At 37.5% G+C, this 17,806-nt stretch overlaps 1 protein-coding gene across 1 annotated transcript in view; it reads right to left on the bottom strand.

The window, feature by feature from the left end:
• The window catches only part of LOC145982069 (mutS protein homolog 5-like), a 120,467-nt gene that overhangs the window by 61,277 nt on the left and 41,384 nt on the right, over positions 1 to 17,806 (bottom strand). The window contains exons 8-10 of the mRNA XM_083115662.1: positions 13,865 to 14,035; positions 9,449 to 9,587; positions 4,265 to 4,327 (exon numbers count right to left, since the gene is read on the bottom strand). Of these exons, the coding sequence (XP_082971788.1) occupies positions 4,265 to 4,327; positions 9,449 to 9,587; positions 13,865 to 14,035 (373 nt within the window). The remainder of the gene's footprint in view (positions 1 to 4,264; positions 4,328 to 9,448; positions 9,588 to 13,864; positions 14,036 to 17,806) is intronic.

Raw genomic sequence — 17,806 nt, 5'->3', positions numbered from 1 at the left:
GCTGAAGTAGAGCGAGGAAAATGGCAGCATGTAACCATACTATGTCGGTGCGCCTGAAACTGTGTGTGGTGACCGAGTTTCTAACTGCAGAAAATGTGTCCCCCGAACTCTCAACGTGTGTGATAAAGAACGTCTTGAGAGTTAAGAGTTCCTCGGCAGGGGTTTTCATTGTGACCATGAACAGCCCAACATCATACAGTCGGTGACTGACGTTACACATTCATTGCCATAGAAAGCCTTCATTCTCTGATGAATGTCAATTGGGGGACACATTTTCTGCAGTTAGAAACTCGGTCACCACACGCAGTTTCAGTTGCACCTACATAGTATGGTTACATGCTGCCATTTTCCTCGCTCTAGTTCAGCAACCCCTGGTGATAGAAGTTTGAAACTTGGAATGGAGAACGGAGAAAGTCTGAAGAGTACAATGCATGGTTGCTCAAAATCAAAAACGTCTTTACACCGTCACAAAAAAAAAATAGGAGGCATTACTTTTCAGCATGCCCTCGTACATCACACATTCTAACTGACACCAAAATCAAAGAGCTTCCTACGTGAGCTAACCATTAACATTGGTCAGGCACATCACATCCCAAGTAACTACCACCGTTGGTCCAACTGCAGTTTTTACGTGGATAAGGCTGAGTTTACGCTGGTTGGCAAATTCAAATTGGTCTTACGTTGGGCCAACGGTGGTTGCCAATATTTGCCCAACCATGCAAAAGTGAGTCAAAATCAGTTTCAAAAACTACTTTCTCGTGAAGACAACTTTCAAGAGTATGCTGTAAATCCTAGAGTGTAAAATAAGTGACAGGTAAACAGTGTTTCTTTTCGAATATTTCAGTCACAGCACATACTGGAAATATACTATTTTGTTAATGAATGTAGAAGCTATTCTTAACTTGCAGTCCTTTGTCAGCCATCATGGATGAAAGATGTGTTGGGTATTCCTTACTATTTGTCTCTTTAGCTGTAGCAGAACAAGAACATTCTTACAGGTATTACAGAGGTTGTTTGCTTTATATCCGACCATTGTCGATTAGGTGCTGCCACCTGGCGTATCATGCTGGAACTATGAGTCTGCTGGCGGGAGCAGTGTTGTGTCTGACCTTGTAGGTGCGTGAGTGTTGGTAGTGAATGTTATCAAATGGCGCCGAAAATCAACCGGTATTGGGAGGGTTACGTAGTGGGCCTTTTCCATGCTAAGTTTTCATACGTACGCATTGTGAAACTGTATGAAAAGTACCTGGCGGGTTCCAAATGGAATTAAGTTGTCACAATGGCTGAATCATATGTCCAACTCACTGCTGGTGGTCACATTTGGGTGATCACATACCGTGACATTGATGGCACGAGGCGCAGCAACTTTGTTCGTCAGTGCACGGAAAGTTTCCCTCGTGGCTTTATGGTTGTGACGGGATTCAGATAAGAGGGTAAGTTGATGATACGCAAGGTGGACAAAAACGTGAAGGTGAATGCCAGATACTTCCAAGACTCCATTCTGACACCTATCTATCGGAGAGACATCCCACAATTGTATGGAATGGACGCGAACCAGGTGATCCATATGGACAAGGCTTCGAGTCATACCGCCAGAACATCACTACGTTCTTATCAAGAAATGGCAGAGGAATTAGGAATTCGTGTCATTCCGTTTGAAGACATTCCTGTGTAAAGCCCAGATGCCAGTCAAATGGATTTTTGCGCATTTGGCTGATGAAACGACGCCCACACACCCTGGATGGTCTATGGAAAGCTTGCAGGGAGGAGTGGGACAGAATTCCTATGCCTGTCCTGCGCCGGAGCTTTTTGCAATGGAAACTGCGATGCTGGGCGATAGTCCACAATGCTGGGGGTCCAATAGAACATGATCGGTGGTGGCAGCACGGTATCTCTTAATGTGAGTACCTGTCAAACATGGTCGGATATAAAGCGAACAACCTTCTGTATTACGAAGGTGGTTAAACAATGTTATGTGCAGACTATATCATGTTGGCCCAACGTAAAAACCACATGTTGGCCCAACGTTTGTACCACTGCCAAATTTACCGTCACCCTATGGCATGTTCTTACATTTGGCCAACCATTGTCAGTACGGTTGGCCCAACGTTTAGCCAACCAGTTTTGGTTATGTGGGATTTGGCTCCTGCTACTGCAACAATTGAAACCCAGTTTGTGCAGCAAACATGGCAAAGAAACTGGCTACACCAGCGCTCCTAGTGACATGGAGGGAAATGAGAAGAACCGGAAGTCAACCTAGCTGTGAAGCAACAAGTTTCAAGAGATCGTGGCAATGGCTACTGAAATTAATAGAACCTCCATAAGTATGTCTCATGGATAAATTTATTAACTTGTATACGTGCATTTATTAAAAAGTTAGCTGCCAATTAACTCACACTAGTTTTACGCCCGGGGCCTCATGAAGCATATTTAACTCACACGTCTCTTTACCTTGGGAGCCTCGTGATGCACAGGCAACTCATGCTACCATGTTATAACATACATGTTCTGTGTAGAGTCGCCTCGTGGACAAAATTTTACATATGGTTAACGAAAATCTCATTTAGTGATGCTGTTATTGTTACAATTAATACAAACTGTTTTCAAGTTTTTCAAATTGTGCATTTGGCTTTGCTGGCAATCTTCTCGAATGATACCAATACAATAGTATATGGCAAGGTCACGTTACAAATAACAAAAGACTCAATGCTTAAACAAAATAATAACAATGCTCATAAAAAATCAATAACAATACTCAGAAGAAAACAATAAGCATGCTGTGAGTCAAATATAACTGATGTGGAGTTCAGTATAATAATTGATTCTAGCACTGCGTGAGTTGTATATGACTCATGCACATAAAATAATTAGAAATAACAATTTTTCATTTAATTATCAACATTTTTATTATATTATTGTAATAAAACATCGTGGCCCCAGGGCATTTTTTTTTCGTAATTGTGGTTGTCAATGTGTTAAATCTTATTTCTCTTGTAGTTAACAGTTATTACATGCATAAAAAAACAGTTTTTCGTTGTGACGTTTCAGGAGAACACACGCTCCCTTCATCAGACATTTATTTCTAGTTTGATTAAAGATACAGTTATAAAAATGGTTAAAAATTTTTAACAAAAAAGAAACAGTTATGCAATGGATGTTGTCAAGGTTACATTGTTGTAATATAGCAACTTAGCTGTAAAAACAAGCAGTCTGTTTTATTTTTTTCAGAAAAAAAAATGGCTCGAACACAATTTGGACATTACAAATTAAAACCCAAGAACAGGTTTGTCAGCTCACATCATCGAAGAGAAGCATGTGAATAAAAAGAGAAGGGTATTAAAAAGAGTGACGGGAAACATATTTGAATGTCTGGAAAGCTTGGTTCATTTGAGAACAACACTGGAATAAATTAAATAATTAAAATGGTAACATAAACCCACTATGGAGTTTTCTTTGTCACAAGTGGAGTAAGCCAAAATCTTTAAAATTTAATGTAGTGGAATACATCAAGAAACTCTGTGAAAGCAATGATGATATTCGGGATTCATAATTTTTAAATAAAAAATAATGTGATGAAAATTTTTTATCTGAAATAAAAATAAAACATACTGGTTGTTTTCAGAGTTAAGTTGCTATATTACAACACTGTAACATTGACAACATCCATTGTATAACTGATTATTTTTGTATAAAAAAATGTTAACCATTGTTACTGTATCTTTAATTATACTAAAAATAAATGTCTGATGAAGGGAACGTGTGTTCTCCTGAAACGTCACAACGAAAAACTGTGTTTTTATGCATGTAATAACCGTAGACTACAAGATAAATAATTCTACAATGCAAGCAATGTGTACATACAAGAAAAATTATTGTGTTAAATCTTGTTGTTGCTTGTGAAAAAATCAAATAGCAAATAATCCAAAATACTTGTGTCATTTTTAGAAATAGTACTTAACCAACAGGTACGTAGACAACGAAGATAATAAATATGGAGATGTTCTATTAATTCCAAAGTTGTAACAAATTTTACTTTTTGACAAATGGACAGTTACATGCTCTGGTGCATAGGAAGTCTATTGGTGAAAGTCCACTCATTTGGCACACCATAATTGGAATAAATCATGTTCTAAATCCTACTTTATAATTATTTCTAAATTGAATTACCATTATCTCAAAAAAAAAAAAAAAAAAAATTCTACTACTGCAATCCACTATATTTTAGAGAATTAAAGATTGCAATGAAATTAAATATTATACTTACATTATAAAAGGTTTTCCACTCTCGTACCGAGGCACTCACATTTATAATTCTTGTTATGACTTTCTGAAATTGGAATAGAGGAACTTGATGCAAAAGATATGTTGCCATAGAATGCACTACAAGAATGGAACAATTCTCATTGTTATGAAATCAGCTAATATAATTATTGTACGGGGCTTACAAGTTGAATTAAGGAATTAAATATAAATTTATACTATTGATATGATATGTATGAGGCTGTCCATATAAAAAACAGAAAATAACCAGGTAAATTCGGAGTTATGAGAGTTGGTTTAAACCAGGGTAACTTACGGTAAGGATGTCGAATCAACCCTTCCTAATACAAATATGTATAATAGATTGTTGGAAAGGGGATGAATCAAGGATTCCAGAAAAGTAGGATTTATGGTGAGGAAACAATTGGAAGCGGGAAAATTATGGTTTTAAGTTTGAGGGACTTCCATTAAAAAATGAAACATAATTAGTCTAATTTGCATGAAGATCTAAGTTAAATGCCTAATTTGTTATGTAAGGGTTGTTGGGTTTATTTATCCTAGCATAAATAATACATTTACAGTGTATTTATGCTAAGAGAACCAAACCTAATGAACCTAACCTAACAACGTAGCTATTCCTTGAGAAACGTCACAATGCAAGGTTGTCCTCATGTTGTGCAATAAGGAAGACACGTGAAATCAGGCTCTCCCTTATCACACAATGATCAGACAACCTTGAACAATAAAATAACAAAAAAAACATATTTCCCAAACAAATTAAAGAAAAACAATTTAAAAATAACAAAAATAATTTACAGCTACTAAAAAATAGAAACTTCAATATCCAAAAATAAAATGAAAACCATAAATACGGATGAAAACACGAAATAAAGAAAGTTGAATCCTAGTGGAAATTAGCATCTATATCCACGTTAAAAACCAAAGTTCGACCTGGCGATATTGTGTATTCACAACATGAATGTGAATACAGGAAAGAAGCTAAGTAATGTAAGAAAGTTTGTATTATTTCACAGAACAGGATCATCTAATTGAAAAATGCACAGTGCCAAATTGAAGCTCGAATTAAGTACTACGAGTGAACATATATTTTTTTACGCTGAAATGGTAAAACACAAGGGTCGATTGTGCACTATAGCCTAAACCAGTATTTTCATTTTTATCCTTGGTGAACAGTGGTTCTAAATTATTTTCTTTTAATTCGGTATTCCTGTACTAAATACCTTCATTTTCTTATGTTTATATATCACTATTTTTCTTTTATTACTTATTTTTTTGATGTTACTGAAAGGTTACATCTATGTTTCAGCCTGGTCTTCTTGAAGTGTAACAAAAAAATATATTGTTTGCAGTTCCAAAGCCAGGATATGAGCATAATTCCATAGGTGCTGTTTTAAGTCCACTTTATGCACAGTAAGGCTAATCGGGACTGGACCTACAGTTTAAAGTGGAATCCGAACCACTTGTGCCTCCACCGGGTATCGAACCCGGGACCCCTTGATTACAAGGCAATGACGCTACCACTGCGCCATGGGGGAGGCCACATAATTCCATAGGCAACAGGGCTGCCTTAGAAAGTCTGGATCCAGTCACCCACTGGAGCTCTAAATTGACTGATGAAGAGTGCTTACACTCGTTCAAAACAGTCATAAACAGAGAACATGGCACTTGATTCCAGAAAAATTACTGTCTGTTTTTTGGCCAAACATTTGTTTCTCTCATATTAAAATTTCTATGATATCCCCCTCCTGAAAAAAAAAAAAAACTTGTATGAGAACTGAACTTGCATTCTCTAGATAACGAAATCCAGTGGTTATAACTTTGTCATCTCATTACAAGATCATGTTGTGTTATAAAGAAGTCAGGACCCTTGCACACATTGTTTCTCACTCATTTAATTACACCGACCTCTGTGGTGGAGTGGTTAGCATCGTATGCTATCATGCCAGGGGTCCTAATTTTCAGTCCTGGCTTAGGCATGAGTGTTCCTTGCGAGTGTCCATTTATCAGTTTCATCATATCATCACTCATCCTCGTCGTCACAATTAGCCTAAAGTGGCATAGAAGCTAAATAAAAAAATCAAATCGAATCATTTAATTACAAAGTAAAGCAGGTATTGCGGCCACGGTGGCTCAGTCGGTAATGCGTCCAACTACCATGCTAAAGGTCCCGGGTTTGATACCCGGCCGGTTTAAATCCGGGAACTTTTCTAACGTTGGAAGCGGTCCTGGCGCCAACCCAGCATCGAATGACATGGATACCTGCGGGGAAACCCTGGGGGGTAATGCTGATCACATCACCCCCACTCACGACCGGATCAAGAAAGTGTGGGGCATTACCCCCACATCCCCTATATGGCTTCATGGCGTGGTGCTAAGCACAGGGGAGCACACTTCTTTTTATTTTTTTTTGGGCGTTCACAACTCAGAACTGGACTTCTGTAGAAACCTATTCTTATATACCAGGTGGTGAATTTATAATGATAGTATGGAATATCACATGCAGAATGCATCCAATCGAAAAATTGCACAGGAAAAAAGTTTGATACTATTGAAGGGGTAAGTCAATGCCGCAAAAAATTCGTCACCGCCACCCACCCCTTAGGGGGTGTGGGGGTAAATGTGAAATTTCAAATGGAACACCCACATTCGTTTGACATATTTGGATTCCGTGTTGAAAAAGAAATATTTTTTGTTCGAAAAATTTTGTAAAAAAATTGAAACCTTCAAACATTTTTAAACATTTGGTAGTTTCAGATTCATTTTGTTCCCTTTATGTAATAATAGTTTAGATTTCCGTTGAGAGCATTGCAAAAACGAATTTTATTCAAAAAATGTGTGCAAGGAATTCCGCAAAAGATAACTGTTGGAACAACGACAAAATAAAATACGGCAACGAATTATTGGTGCTTGTGCCTCTATCACTCCTGATATTTTGGGACGAACAGTGTTGAGCTTCAGACACCGTGTTTTGCATTGAAGAGAATGGTCATCATTTTGAACATTTGTTCCTTTAAACATTTATTTGTATACCTCAAATGATAACTAATTTGTAGTAACATGCTTAATTTTGTTGTTCATATGAAATTGTTCCTTCAAACCAAATATTTGGAACAAATTAATATTATTTATTGTTACACAAAAACATAAATTGCAAACAATTTTCTTTTTCCGAATTCTTTGCACACATTCTTTGAATAAAATTCGTTTTTGCAATGTTCTCAACGGAAACCAAAACTGTTATTACATAAAAGGAACAAAATTAAACTTAAACTACCAAATGTTTATAAACGTTCGAAGGTTGCTATGTTTTTACAAAATTTTTCGAACAAAAAATACATCTTTTTCAACACGGAATCCAAATATGTCAAACGAATGTGGGTGTTCCATTTGAAATTTCACATTTACCCCCCACACCCCCTAAGGGGTGGGTGGCAGTGACGAAATTCTTGCGGCATTGACTTACCCCCTCAATAGTATCAAACTTTTTTCCTGTGCAATTTTTCGATTGGATGCATTCTGCATGCGATATTCCATACTATCATTATAAATGGACCACACGGTATAACTTATCCAACAAATTCTCTCATAGTTTATAAATTGTTAGGTTATTTACTTACTAAATGACACAGGCTAGTTAGTTTTAACAGTATAATGTTGTTTAATTTATGCTCATATCTTTAATACAGTGTGTCCGGCTTAAAAGTACAATAAAATAAAATTTTATAAGTTTTAAGTTTATTAAAGTTTAAGTTTTTTCTTTTACCTACAGAGTAACTCAAAAAGTTCTTTTACATACCCAGTATACCTCAATATGAGCACCATTAGTTCCTCTACAGATGGCCAACCTGTATTCAAGCTTCGCCAACGTGTTGTTCAGCATTACTGGAGTCACATTTCGGATTGCAGCACAAATGCAATATCGTAGACACAAACTCGTGTCTGGTACACTTGTGACTTGACAAAATCCCAAAGAAAAAATCTGTGAGAGCAAGAACACACCACACCTTCTGCTGCGGAGTCCACATGGCTACTGATGCTAAACTGTTCAATTCAGTTTGGTTCAGTTAGCGCACGCACGTGCACACAATCCAACGAGTACTGACTTTTTGCAAGCACGGTAAAAAAAATATTTTGAGATTACCTTTCAAACTACGTAAGGCTTAAGGTGCTCTTGCTTAAATATTACACGTAATGTTTTTTCTTTTATTGTACCGTGCGTTCGTTTCGATCTTCAGCCGAGAGATCGGGAGAAGCATGGCGGGCGGTGCTGGTGGAGATGCCGACATTTGCAGCCTGTAATGCCCGCTTATTTTTATGGACATATGCAGACATTTATATAAATATTGCAAAACCTGTGTTATAACATGCAAAAGTTCTTCTGTACTTCATCCAAGTTTCTCTCTTATATACTCAAATAGTTACGCTTTAGAAACGATATTAAGAACCACAGATAATAAAACATTTTAATCATAGTTTTGACCAGTAATGTCAACATCAACGTAACCAATAAGTTTATATCCTTGAAAGAGTTTTGTGTCGATGGGGATCGTTTGGAGGTTTCGAATGTGCAACACTGTATCAAGATTACGCTGCAGACGAAACCGTTAAAATTCAATGGTTTTCGTGAGCTTCCTTGCAATCCGAAATCTCCGAGCTCGAGTTTTTCGTTCCTTTGCGACTAGATGAAGACAGAGTTGTGAATATAGTTGCGAGCAGATGTAAAATAAGAGAGTGTTAATTTCGTACTGTGCGCAAGAGTGTTATTCTTGGTTACTTGCCGTTACTTGTTTGTGTTATTGCAGTGTGTATGTGTGTTGTGTCAGTGAGACGATCAGAATGCCAGCCGCAAGGTTCACGTTAGAACAAAGAATTTTTATGTATGACACTTACGTGACAACAGACTTGTGTCGAGACATGTGTAGGCAATTTGTACAGAAATATGCAATATTTATATAAATGTCTGCATATGTCCATAAAAATAAGCGGGCATTACAGGCTGCAAATGTCGGCATCTCCGTCAGCGCTGCCTGCCACGCTTCTCCCGATCTCTCGGCTGAAGATCGAAACGAATGTATGGTACTTTTAAGCCGGACACGCTGTAAATGTCAAATATCATACACACACACAAACTATGTTTTCACAGTTGAACAAATTAATTACTGCTTACATTAATACTTCGTATGTATCTTAGGCAGTCAACTATATTTTTCACTACATCTATATTTCCTGGTTTTAAACAAAAATCTATCACATCCAGCCGCTGATTTAGGATTTCAATATCATTTGATGGATGGAAAAATAATACTCTGAAATTAGATAGAATGATCTGATTATATTTGAGGCAACTGTTTTACGTTCAATGATAGTAAGACACCACTATTAAAAATTTACTACCAAAACATATCCTAATATTCTCGCTTGGATATTTTTTGGGCATAAATAAGAGGTAAAATCATGAAATCTTAAAATGATTGGAGAACACACCACAGATATCCATTAACTTGTGTGTAACATTTATTGTTTGAAGAAATATCTCGATGTTACACCATGCTAATCCAATGATAATTATTCATGATCATCATCCATCTTTGTCATTAACATTCACACTTAATAAAGGGTGGCGCAAAAGTCGTCATCCCATTTGTACTGACCTTTATTTTGACATCTTGTTGTTTATATCAGTAGTGTTTTGTCAGTTAAATAGAAGATACTCACGACATTTATTGTGTGCGAAAATGAATAAGTATACCCCACAAGAACGTGGAAAAATTGTGACAATTTTGCGTGACACTTTTCCGGGCAGACTAATATCCCGTTTTGGTGATTTGGCATGGCCAGCCACGTCCCCCAATTTGACTGCTCCAGATTTTGTCCTTTGGGGATATTTGAAGTCGTTGATTTATGTGAATAACAGTGGCATAGCGTTATAGTACGCCCGTACGCCCGGCGTTCCCAGATATAAAATTTCAAAAATGCTTAAATGCTGTGATTATAAAGTAAAACGTGACTAATTTCATATATGTTTGACCTTCATGGCATTATAATGGCTATTTTTCGCGATCCGCTTGCAACGCTCTACTCTCAACACTCGTTCTAGCATCTCTTTACAATGCCTTTCCCGGCCGGACGCCGAGCACGTTCGGCGTAAAGGACTCCTATATTCCTTGCTGCCTTTATGGAGGGAAAGCTTCCATTTCTACAGCACACGCGTAAATGGGCTCTCTTACGCTGGCGTACGAGAGGTCTACCGTGATTGGTTCATGTGACCCTTCCTGCCTTCTGAAGCAGACGACAGCGGTAGCATTCCTACCCGGTTCTTCGCTCTCATGCAACTCGTGCTATGTGATGCTACAATACGCAATATTGACTGACGTAACTTTACCAATCTCAAATATACTGCTTCTTAATGGCCACTGCATTGTATAATTTATCACACGAACAGCGATGTGTATTAGAAACTAAAAGATCAACACAGTTTTTGTCAAATAAGTTGGTGAAGTCCTCGTGATAGAAATTCATCCTGTGGCTGCTCTACCACTTAACCCGCAAAACTATTATTTTTTTATTGTATTTTTTCGTTATTATCTAACTACTTAATATTGTGTGAATGGAAATGTTTAGCATTCATTTGAAAACTCTTAACATCGAATGGTCTCTGGACAAAATTATTTTAAAATGTTTATCAGCATTCTCAAGATGTAATAAACAGTGGTCTGAATTACTAATCGGCACTGTTACGTCAGTAGAGTGTACGATATTTGGATCATCCACTCTGCTTTTCACAGTGCGCCAACACGACAGAGGTCCCTGGTTCGAATCCCGGCATGAGCACGGGTGTTCTTTGTCAGTGTCCCTTCATCAATATCATCACTCATATTCATATTCGCAATTAACCAAAAGTGGTAGAAAAGCGAAGTAAAATAAACCAAATCAATCAGTAGTTGGATCGCCCACAACAATGACGTCTACTGTTGTGCAGAGGTGCTTGTGATTTAGGTAGGTTTTTAATGACTTGCGTCATGCAGAAAGATATAAAAAAAGGTATAGAACACCAGAGTTCAAAACATCTGTGGCATAGTGAGGCATCTAATTTTCTAGCTAAAACATGCAATGATGATGTTTTATTGAAAACCCAGCTTACTTCAGGCAAATAATACCTGTGGCAACAAAGGTAAAAAAAAAGGTAAAGTGTTCCCCTGTGCATAGCACCACGCCATGAAGGCGTATAGGGGGTGTGGGGGTAACGCCCCACACTTTCTTGATCCGGTCGTACCTGTGGCAACTAAAACCATAAGTAAATTATTAAGCAAGAAAGGGCCGACTCTTCCTTCGGACTTGGCGTTCCCACCCGAAATGTACATGCTACGCCACTGGTGAATAAGCCAGAGATGTTGCAGCAACTAAAGGACAATATTCAGCATGAACTTTCCCCACAGATTTCCAACACCATGGAAAATGCAATAAAAAGAGCCCATTTTTACATCAGTTCGAATGGTGGTCATTTATTGGATGTTATCTTTAAAAATTGAGGCCATAAAACTTACAAGTATCAATAAAAGTTTAAAACAAAAAAGCTACTTTGTTTAATTTAAAACCCAAGCTATAGGCTAAGAAAATCACGTGATGACTTTTGCACCACCTTGTATATGCTATAGACTATCAATACAATTGCAAACAAATGTAGATATTAATAAAGTGTTAAAATCTTCTAATATACAAAGACCATTTGGAAAGATTGTGAATACAGCCCACACAACTGTTTCATTGCAGCCAGCCATTTGTTCCTTGCGTTCCGTGTGGTATAGGTAGTTACCTGGTACTGTCAACCTGTTCACGTAGTTAATGTAACAAGGTTTAACAATTAATGTGCAGATTGCAAATTCTGCTCTCCGTAAGGTGCGTGGCATGCTTTCATTTTGCAGGCGGAGAATGTTAAAACCCAGTGAAATTCATTGGAGACTTGTTGCAATCTATTGTAAAGGAGATATGAATGCGGCAAGTGTCTGGAAATTGTGCATATTGTTTAAGAATAGGCGAATAGATGTATATAATGTGGAGTGATCATCTGTCATCATTGATGCAATAGGAAAAAAGGTTACAGCTTCGGATTTCCTACCTTTTATCTGAAGATGAAGAAGCACCTTGCTGGTAAACAGTTTGCAGGAGCTGAGAATACAGGATGCTGTCATGGACTGGTTTAATTATGAAGCGGCAACATGGTACGAGGAGGGGATAGTTAAACTGGTGTCAAGGTATGGCAAGTGCTTCAATGTCAAAGGTGACTATGTGTAGAAGTTGGTAAACCTATGTGACAAAACATGTATGTTCTGTTTCTGCAACATTATCAATATATATCTTTGTATGGTGAAATGTGCTTTATTTTCTGAATGACCCTCATAGTATATATGCTATACACTGAGGTAGCAATTGCAAGAGTCAAATTATATAAATATAATATTTAACAGTGTACAACTTTCAATAACCAGTAAGTAATGGAACGACTGGTTCCATCGTACTTTAAAAATGAGTATCTTATTTCTGTGGGCTATTAACCCGTGGCACAACAGCCAATTGAGGACTCAGGCCTATCTACCAACTGCTGTACTCACTCCCACCTGATCTTACTCACCCGAGGTAAGAGATTATCCAACATATGAAATGCAAGAAGGTAATATATAACACATACTATGTACCAATAATTACGAATGGAGCAGAGACTTGGACAATGACAGAGAGAGAGAAAAGAAAGATGCAGGAAGTGGAGATGAAATTCTTAAGGAGTATATTGGGGAAGACTAGAAGGGATAGAATACTTAAAGGGGAGATAAGACAGACAGTGAGGGTGGTGAAGCTTTAAGACAGAATTGATCAGGCACAGATGAGATGGTTCAGACACACGAAGAGGATGGATGCAGAAAGACTACCAGTAAGAGCTTACAATGCACAAGGAGTGGAATAACTCCAAGGGGGAGACCAAGATGTCAGTGGAATGAGGAAATAGTGGAGTATTAGGAGAAGAGGACAAGATTGGAACACCGTGGAAAGAGAGGAGTGGTGGAAGACCAGGGAAAAATGAAGAGGCTTGACTTCTATGCCGACCCAGCCAGAGGCAGGAAACTGCGAAGGATGATGATGATATGTTGAATCTCACCCACTAAATAAAGATATATTTATTATTATACATTACTGTTTTTGTCTGAGTGTTGTAGAATTTGAGTAGATGTACCTGGCTCTTGATTGAATGTTTGATTTGCTTTATTTTACTACCTTTTATTCCACTTTTGGCTAATCGTGAAGATGAGGATGAATGATGATATGATGAAATTGATGAAGGAACACTCACAAAGAACACCCATGCGGAGGCTGGGATCCGAAACCAGGACCCCTTGCATTGTAGCATGATGCGCTAACCATTCCACTTCAGATGCTGGCTCCTGGCTCTTGAGATAAGACTGTGGTTTATTTCTTTCTTTTTGTTCTGACCAATAGCGCAAATATCTCCTAATGTATGTTGGTATTTGATTCATAAAAAATGATAAGCCCATGTATAAAATTAACAGTAAATGTAAAATATCTCTCCTACCTCATCTTTTTGCATCCCAATGTAGATTTACATCTGTTGAGGATCCCGAACACACTTAGTCCTTCTCTGCTGGTTCCTGGAGCCCACTTCTTAAAATTTGATGGATGGGTTTCCTGGCTAAATATTTGTAGAGCTCCATATGTTTCTTCGTCAATGGTTACAATGTTCTCTCTACAAAATAAAAATAAAAACACTGGTTAGAAATGAACAGCAACATTCCTCTCATGGCAATTGAGGGGTCTAATGAGAGAGGGAGCTATGCCACTTTGACAAGAAATGGAAATAAATTGAATTTTCTAAAGCATTGCGTTGAGTCATAATTTGTATAACAAAGGGTAATTTTTTTCTGAACATATTGTTAGGTAAATTATTCAAAAGGAAAAATATGAATTTCAATATAAATACCATTTATTATGAACATGTATGGTATATTGTTGTATTTTTCCCATGTGGAAAAATCAATCTAGCACATCAAATACTTTGAACAAGGCTTAAATACTTTTGCCTGAGTGTAAATCATGTTCACAGGGTTGCATTATTAACCCATCTACATAAAGACAACTTCATGTGTCTTCTGGAGGATCTTCACTGTCCATTGTTTCTGTGGATTGTAGTTTTTGGTAAACACCATGAGAAACTGGAGGAATATAAGGCATTATTGCCATGAGATCTTTTAACTTCAGGGCTGATATGGGTCATCCATGTGGATAAAGCAGTGGTATTTCTTCAAGAAGTGTAGTCACATAAGGATGATCAACCACAGGATCTCTTCTATTTTTGGAGCGATGACCTGGCATCTTCTTGAAGTTCTAATCCATGCCACTGTTCCATGTCAGAATAGGTGTCTTTGAAGAAGAGCATGCCTGGTTGTGTTGCATCAAATTTCACAGCAGTCACATTTTTTGATATTAAATCTAGCACCGGTTACTGCAACACAACCTCTGCCACTCCTATTGCAGACACCATCAGTAAGTGGCATAGCTCCTTCTCTCACTCAAAATGCTGATGAGGACGTATTCAAGAACTCAGAAAATCTGCTGCAGAACAAGGAGGAGCTATGCCACATGGTTGTAGTTCACATGATAGATGACAGATGGCAGGAGAAGACTGAAAATGGCAAAAATTCAAATTTTCAAGATTTGTGGCATAGCTCCCTCTCTCATTAGACCCCTCAATTGTTTGATTAACGTTTGAATTATGAAGAAAAAATAACAATTTATTGCCAGATATTGAATTACATATCTAGATTTGTGTATAAAAATTGGCAAAGGCTAAATTGAATACTCATATTTTCTCATTATTCAGTTTTGTAGAATTGATATTGAATTACATTAACGTAGAAATAAGACCAAATAATCAGTAGGTGTGGTTATTAAATAATAATTGATATTCATGTCATACTTTGTGATACACAATATACTGAAATAGTTCAATAGTTGTTGACAAACAGACAAGATGACAGGCCAAAATAAAGAATATTTATATTGCATTATGTTGATACTTTATAGCCATGGCCATCACCAGAAAATTGTGTAAAAGGGGGGGGGGGAAGGTAAAATTATTAAAATCTCTTATTATTAAAAGTGGGCCAAAAATCTTGTTGAGCATTAGGCTGCATCAGAAATTGACCTTAGGAGAATCTCAAATGTGTTTGTGTATCACATGTTGGTTTTCAGAGCCCCAAATTCGGAAATTGTGCTGATTTACACAACCGCTCACATGAAATCTCGCCTCATCGGAGAGGAGGACATTTTCAAGAAAATCTGGTTCTCTGTAACATGCTAACAAAAAAAAATGAAAAATTTAACAACAATGACTATATTATTACAACGACAACGATGACAGAAAATATAAACACAGAAATGCAATCTTTTTGAGTGACTGAATTAAATAACACTTTCAACCTATTACACACAATACATACTTCACAGATGCCTCATGAAAACCCAACATACATTCTTGGAGACCCTGTATTTAAATAATGTCATCAATAAAACTTGAATAGTAGAAATAATAACAGTAATAATTATTATCATACTTGTGATTATTATTATAAAATAATAAAAATTACAAACTAGTGAAAATTAACATTTCATTGGAAATTCTATTATTATTTGTATTCAATCCACCAGATAAGTGAATATCCAGCATAACTGATTTCTTTTAGATAAGGCATAACTTACACCATATGCCATCATTTCACTAAATATTAAACACCAATTCTGGCATGTACTTACTTTGTTCTCAAATTTCACATCAAGTGGCTTCCTCGGGAGATACAAGAAGAATAGTAAAGATTTAACGCAAGGAGATACAGTTACGCACCATGTGTGCATTTATTTGAATATAGTCAGAATGGGAAATGCTACTGAAGAAAAACGTAGGGGTACAAGAGAGTTAGAGGCGTGGCGTGCATGTAACCCGTGTTACCGCAGGTAACAGCAAAATGTAAAGAAATTAAAAAGTTTTTTTTCTCAATAAAATAACAACATTGTTAAATAAGTTAACCGACAGCATTGCAGTTGAGTGTATATTGCAGAGGACATATTTTCTGCAGCAGACAAAAGCGAAGAGACAGGCTGTTTTGCTACCCTCAAGAGGCAACAGGAGGAAGGGGCACCAATGCAAGGGAACAGCGGGACGGGGAAAGACTTGGAGGCAAATGTGCTAGGGGGTTATTCATATTCCTGTTTAGGGGCCCTGTTGCCGCTGCGGGCTACCGGATCAGCAAGTGTTGTCACATTGGATTTCCAGAAAAGAGCTAAGTCCCGCCTAAAACGGGGATACTATTTCTCTGAAGGAACAAGAGTTAGACTGCAAAGCCAAAGCTGGATTTAACTACAACTGAAACCATTTACGTAATAGACGAAAAGATAAGTACTTGATGCGATTCGTGATTTGGACAAACCTTGCTCCAAAAAACTAAATTGGCAACAGTAGTACGTACATCTGGACTTCCCTTCCACCGCTGGAGGAGGGGAATTCTGTCGTCTGCTCAACGCAGAAACGTCAAACGGACCCGAATGTGTGGTTCTTCTTCCCCTTTCCACCTCTTTGCAAAGAAACAGAGATGGTTGACAAGGCTCGACTACTATTTACTGGATTTTCGCGGTAACTCTCTCATGAGTGGTAGTTCTTTCTAGGAGTGATTGTGGCTAAATAAATCATTGAGCGGATTGCAAAAGAAAAAAAAAAGAACGAAATTAACAAGAATCCAGATCAAAGGCATGTTTTTTTTTTGGGGGGGGGGAGGATAGGGTGGAGATAGTAACGTCTGATTACCGGTAACACTTTTGAAAAAGTCACGCCATGCTGCTGAAGAGAGTATGAATTTATCCACATGTGGCAGGTTGAAGCATTTTTAAAAGTTGATTATTAAGCTAGGTACGACCAGTAAAAAAATTGACGAATAAGAATTTTCGGAATCCCATGTATTCCTTATGGGGAATCAACTTCAACATCAAGTTACGGCTAATCAAATGGGAGTTTCGACTTTTCTGCTGGGCAATCACTTCTTCAAACTGCCCTCTTCCTGTTGATATCATTTTCTATTCCATAGGAAGTTTGATATTCCCAAGATAACAAATCAAAAAATACTCCCATATGCCCAATGCATTTCTCCTTGCCTCCTGGCAGTGTTGCCAAACCTGGTGCACATAAAAGAGCTAATTTTCACCTTAAATGGAGTTCAAACTGACTTTCAAGGAGCTAGATTTACGAAGTGCTTCCTAGAGTAATGTTAGTTGTCAATGGGGTGGGGCGCTGCTATTACCGTTAACTCTAAATTGATGACAATTTATTCTTAGTTTTCACCATCTAGATCCGGCAGCATCACCCATCTCATGGTTGTACGAAATCGAAAATAAAGGATTCCCTGATAACAATATTATGCCAATTTCATGTCAACATGGCGCTATATAAAAAAGTAGCTGGGGATATAAG

Source organism: Lepisma saccharinum, chromosome 30 (assembly GCF_977018435.1).
Source record: "Lepisma saccharinum chromosome 30, izLepSacc3.1, whole genome shotgun sequence".
In the NCBI taxonomy this organism is placed as follows: Eukaryota; Metazoa; Arthropoda; class Insecta; order Zygentoma; family Lepismatidae; genus Lepisma; species Lepisma saccharinum.
Note: the sequence above shows the minus strand (reverse complement) of the source record. Positions and strands in the feature narration are given on the sequence as shown.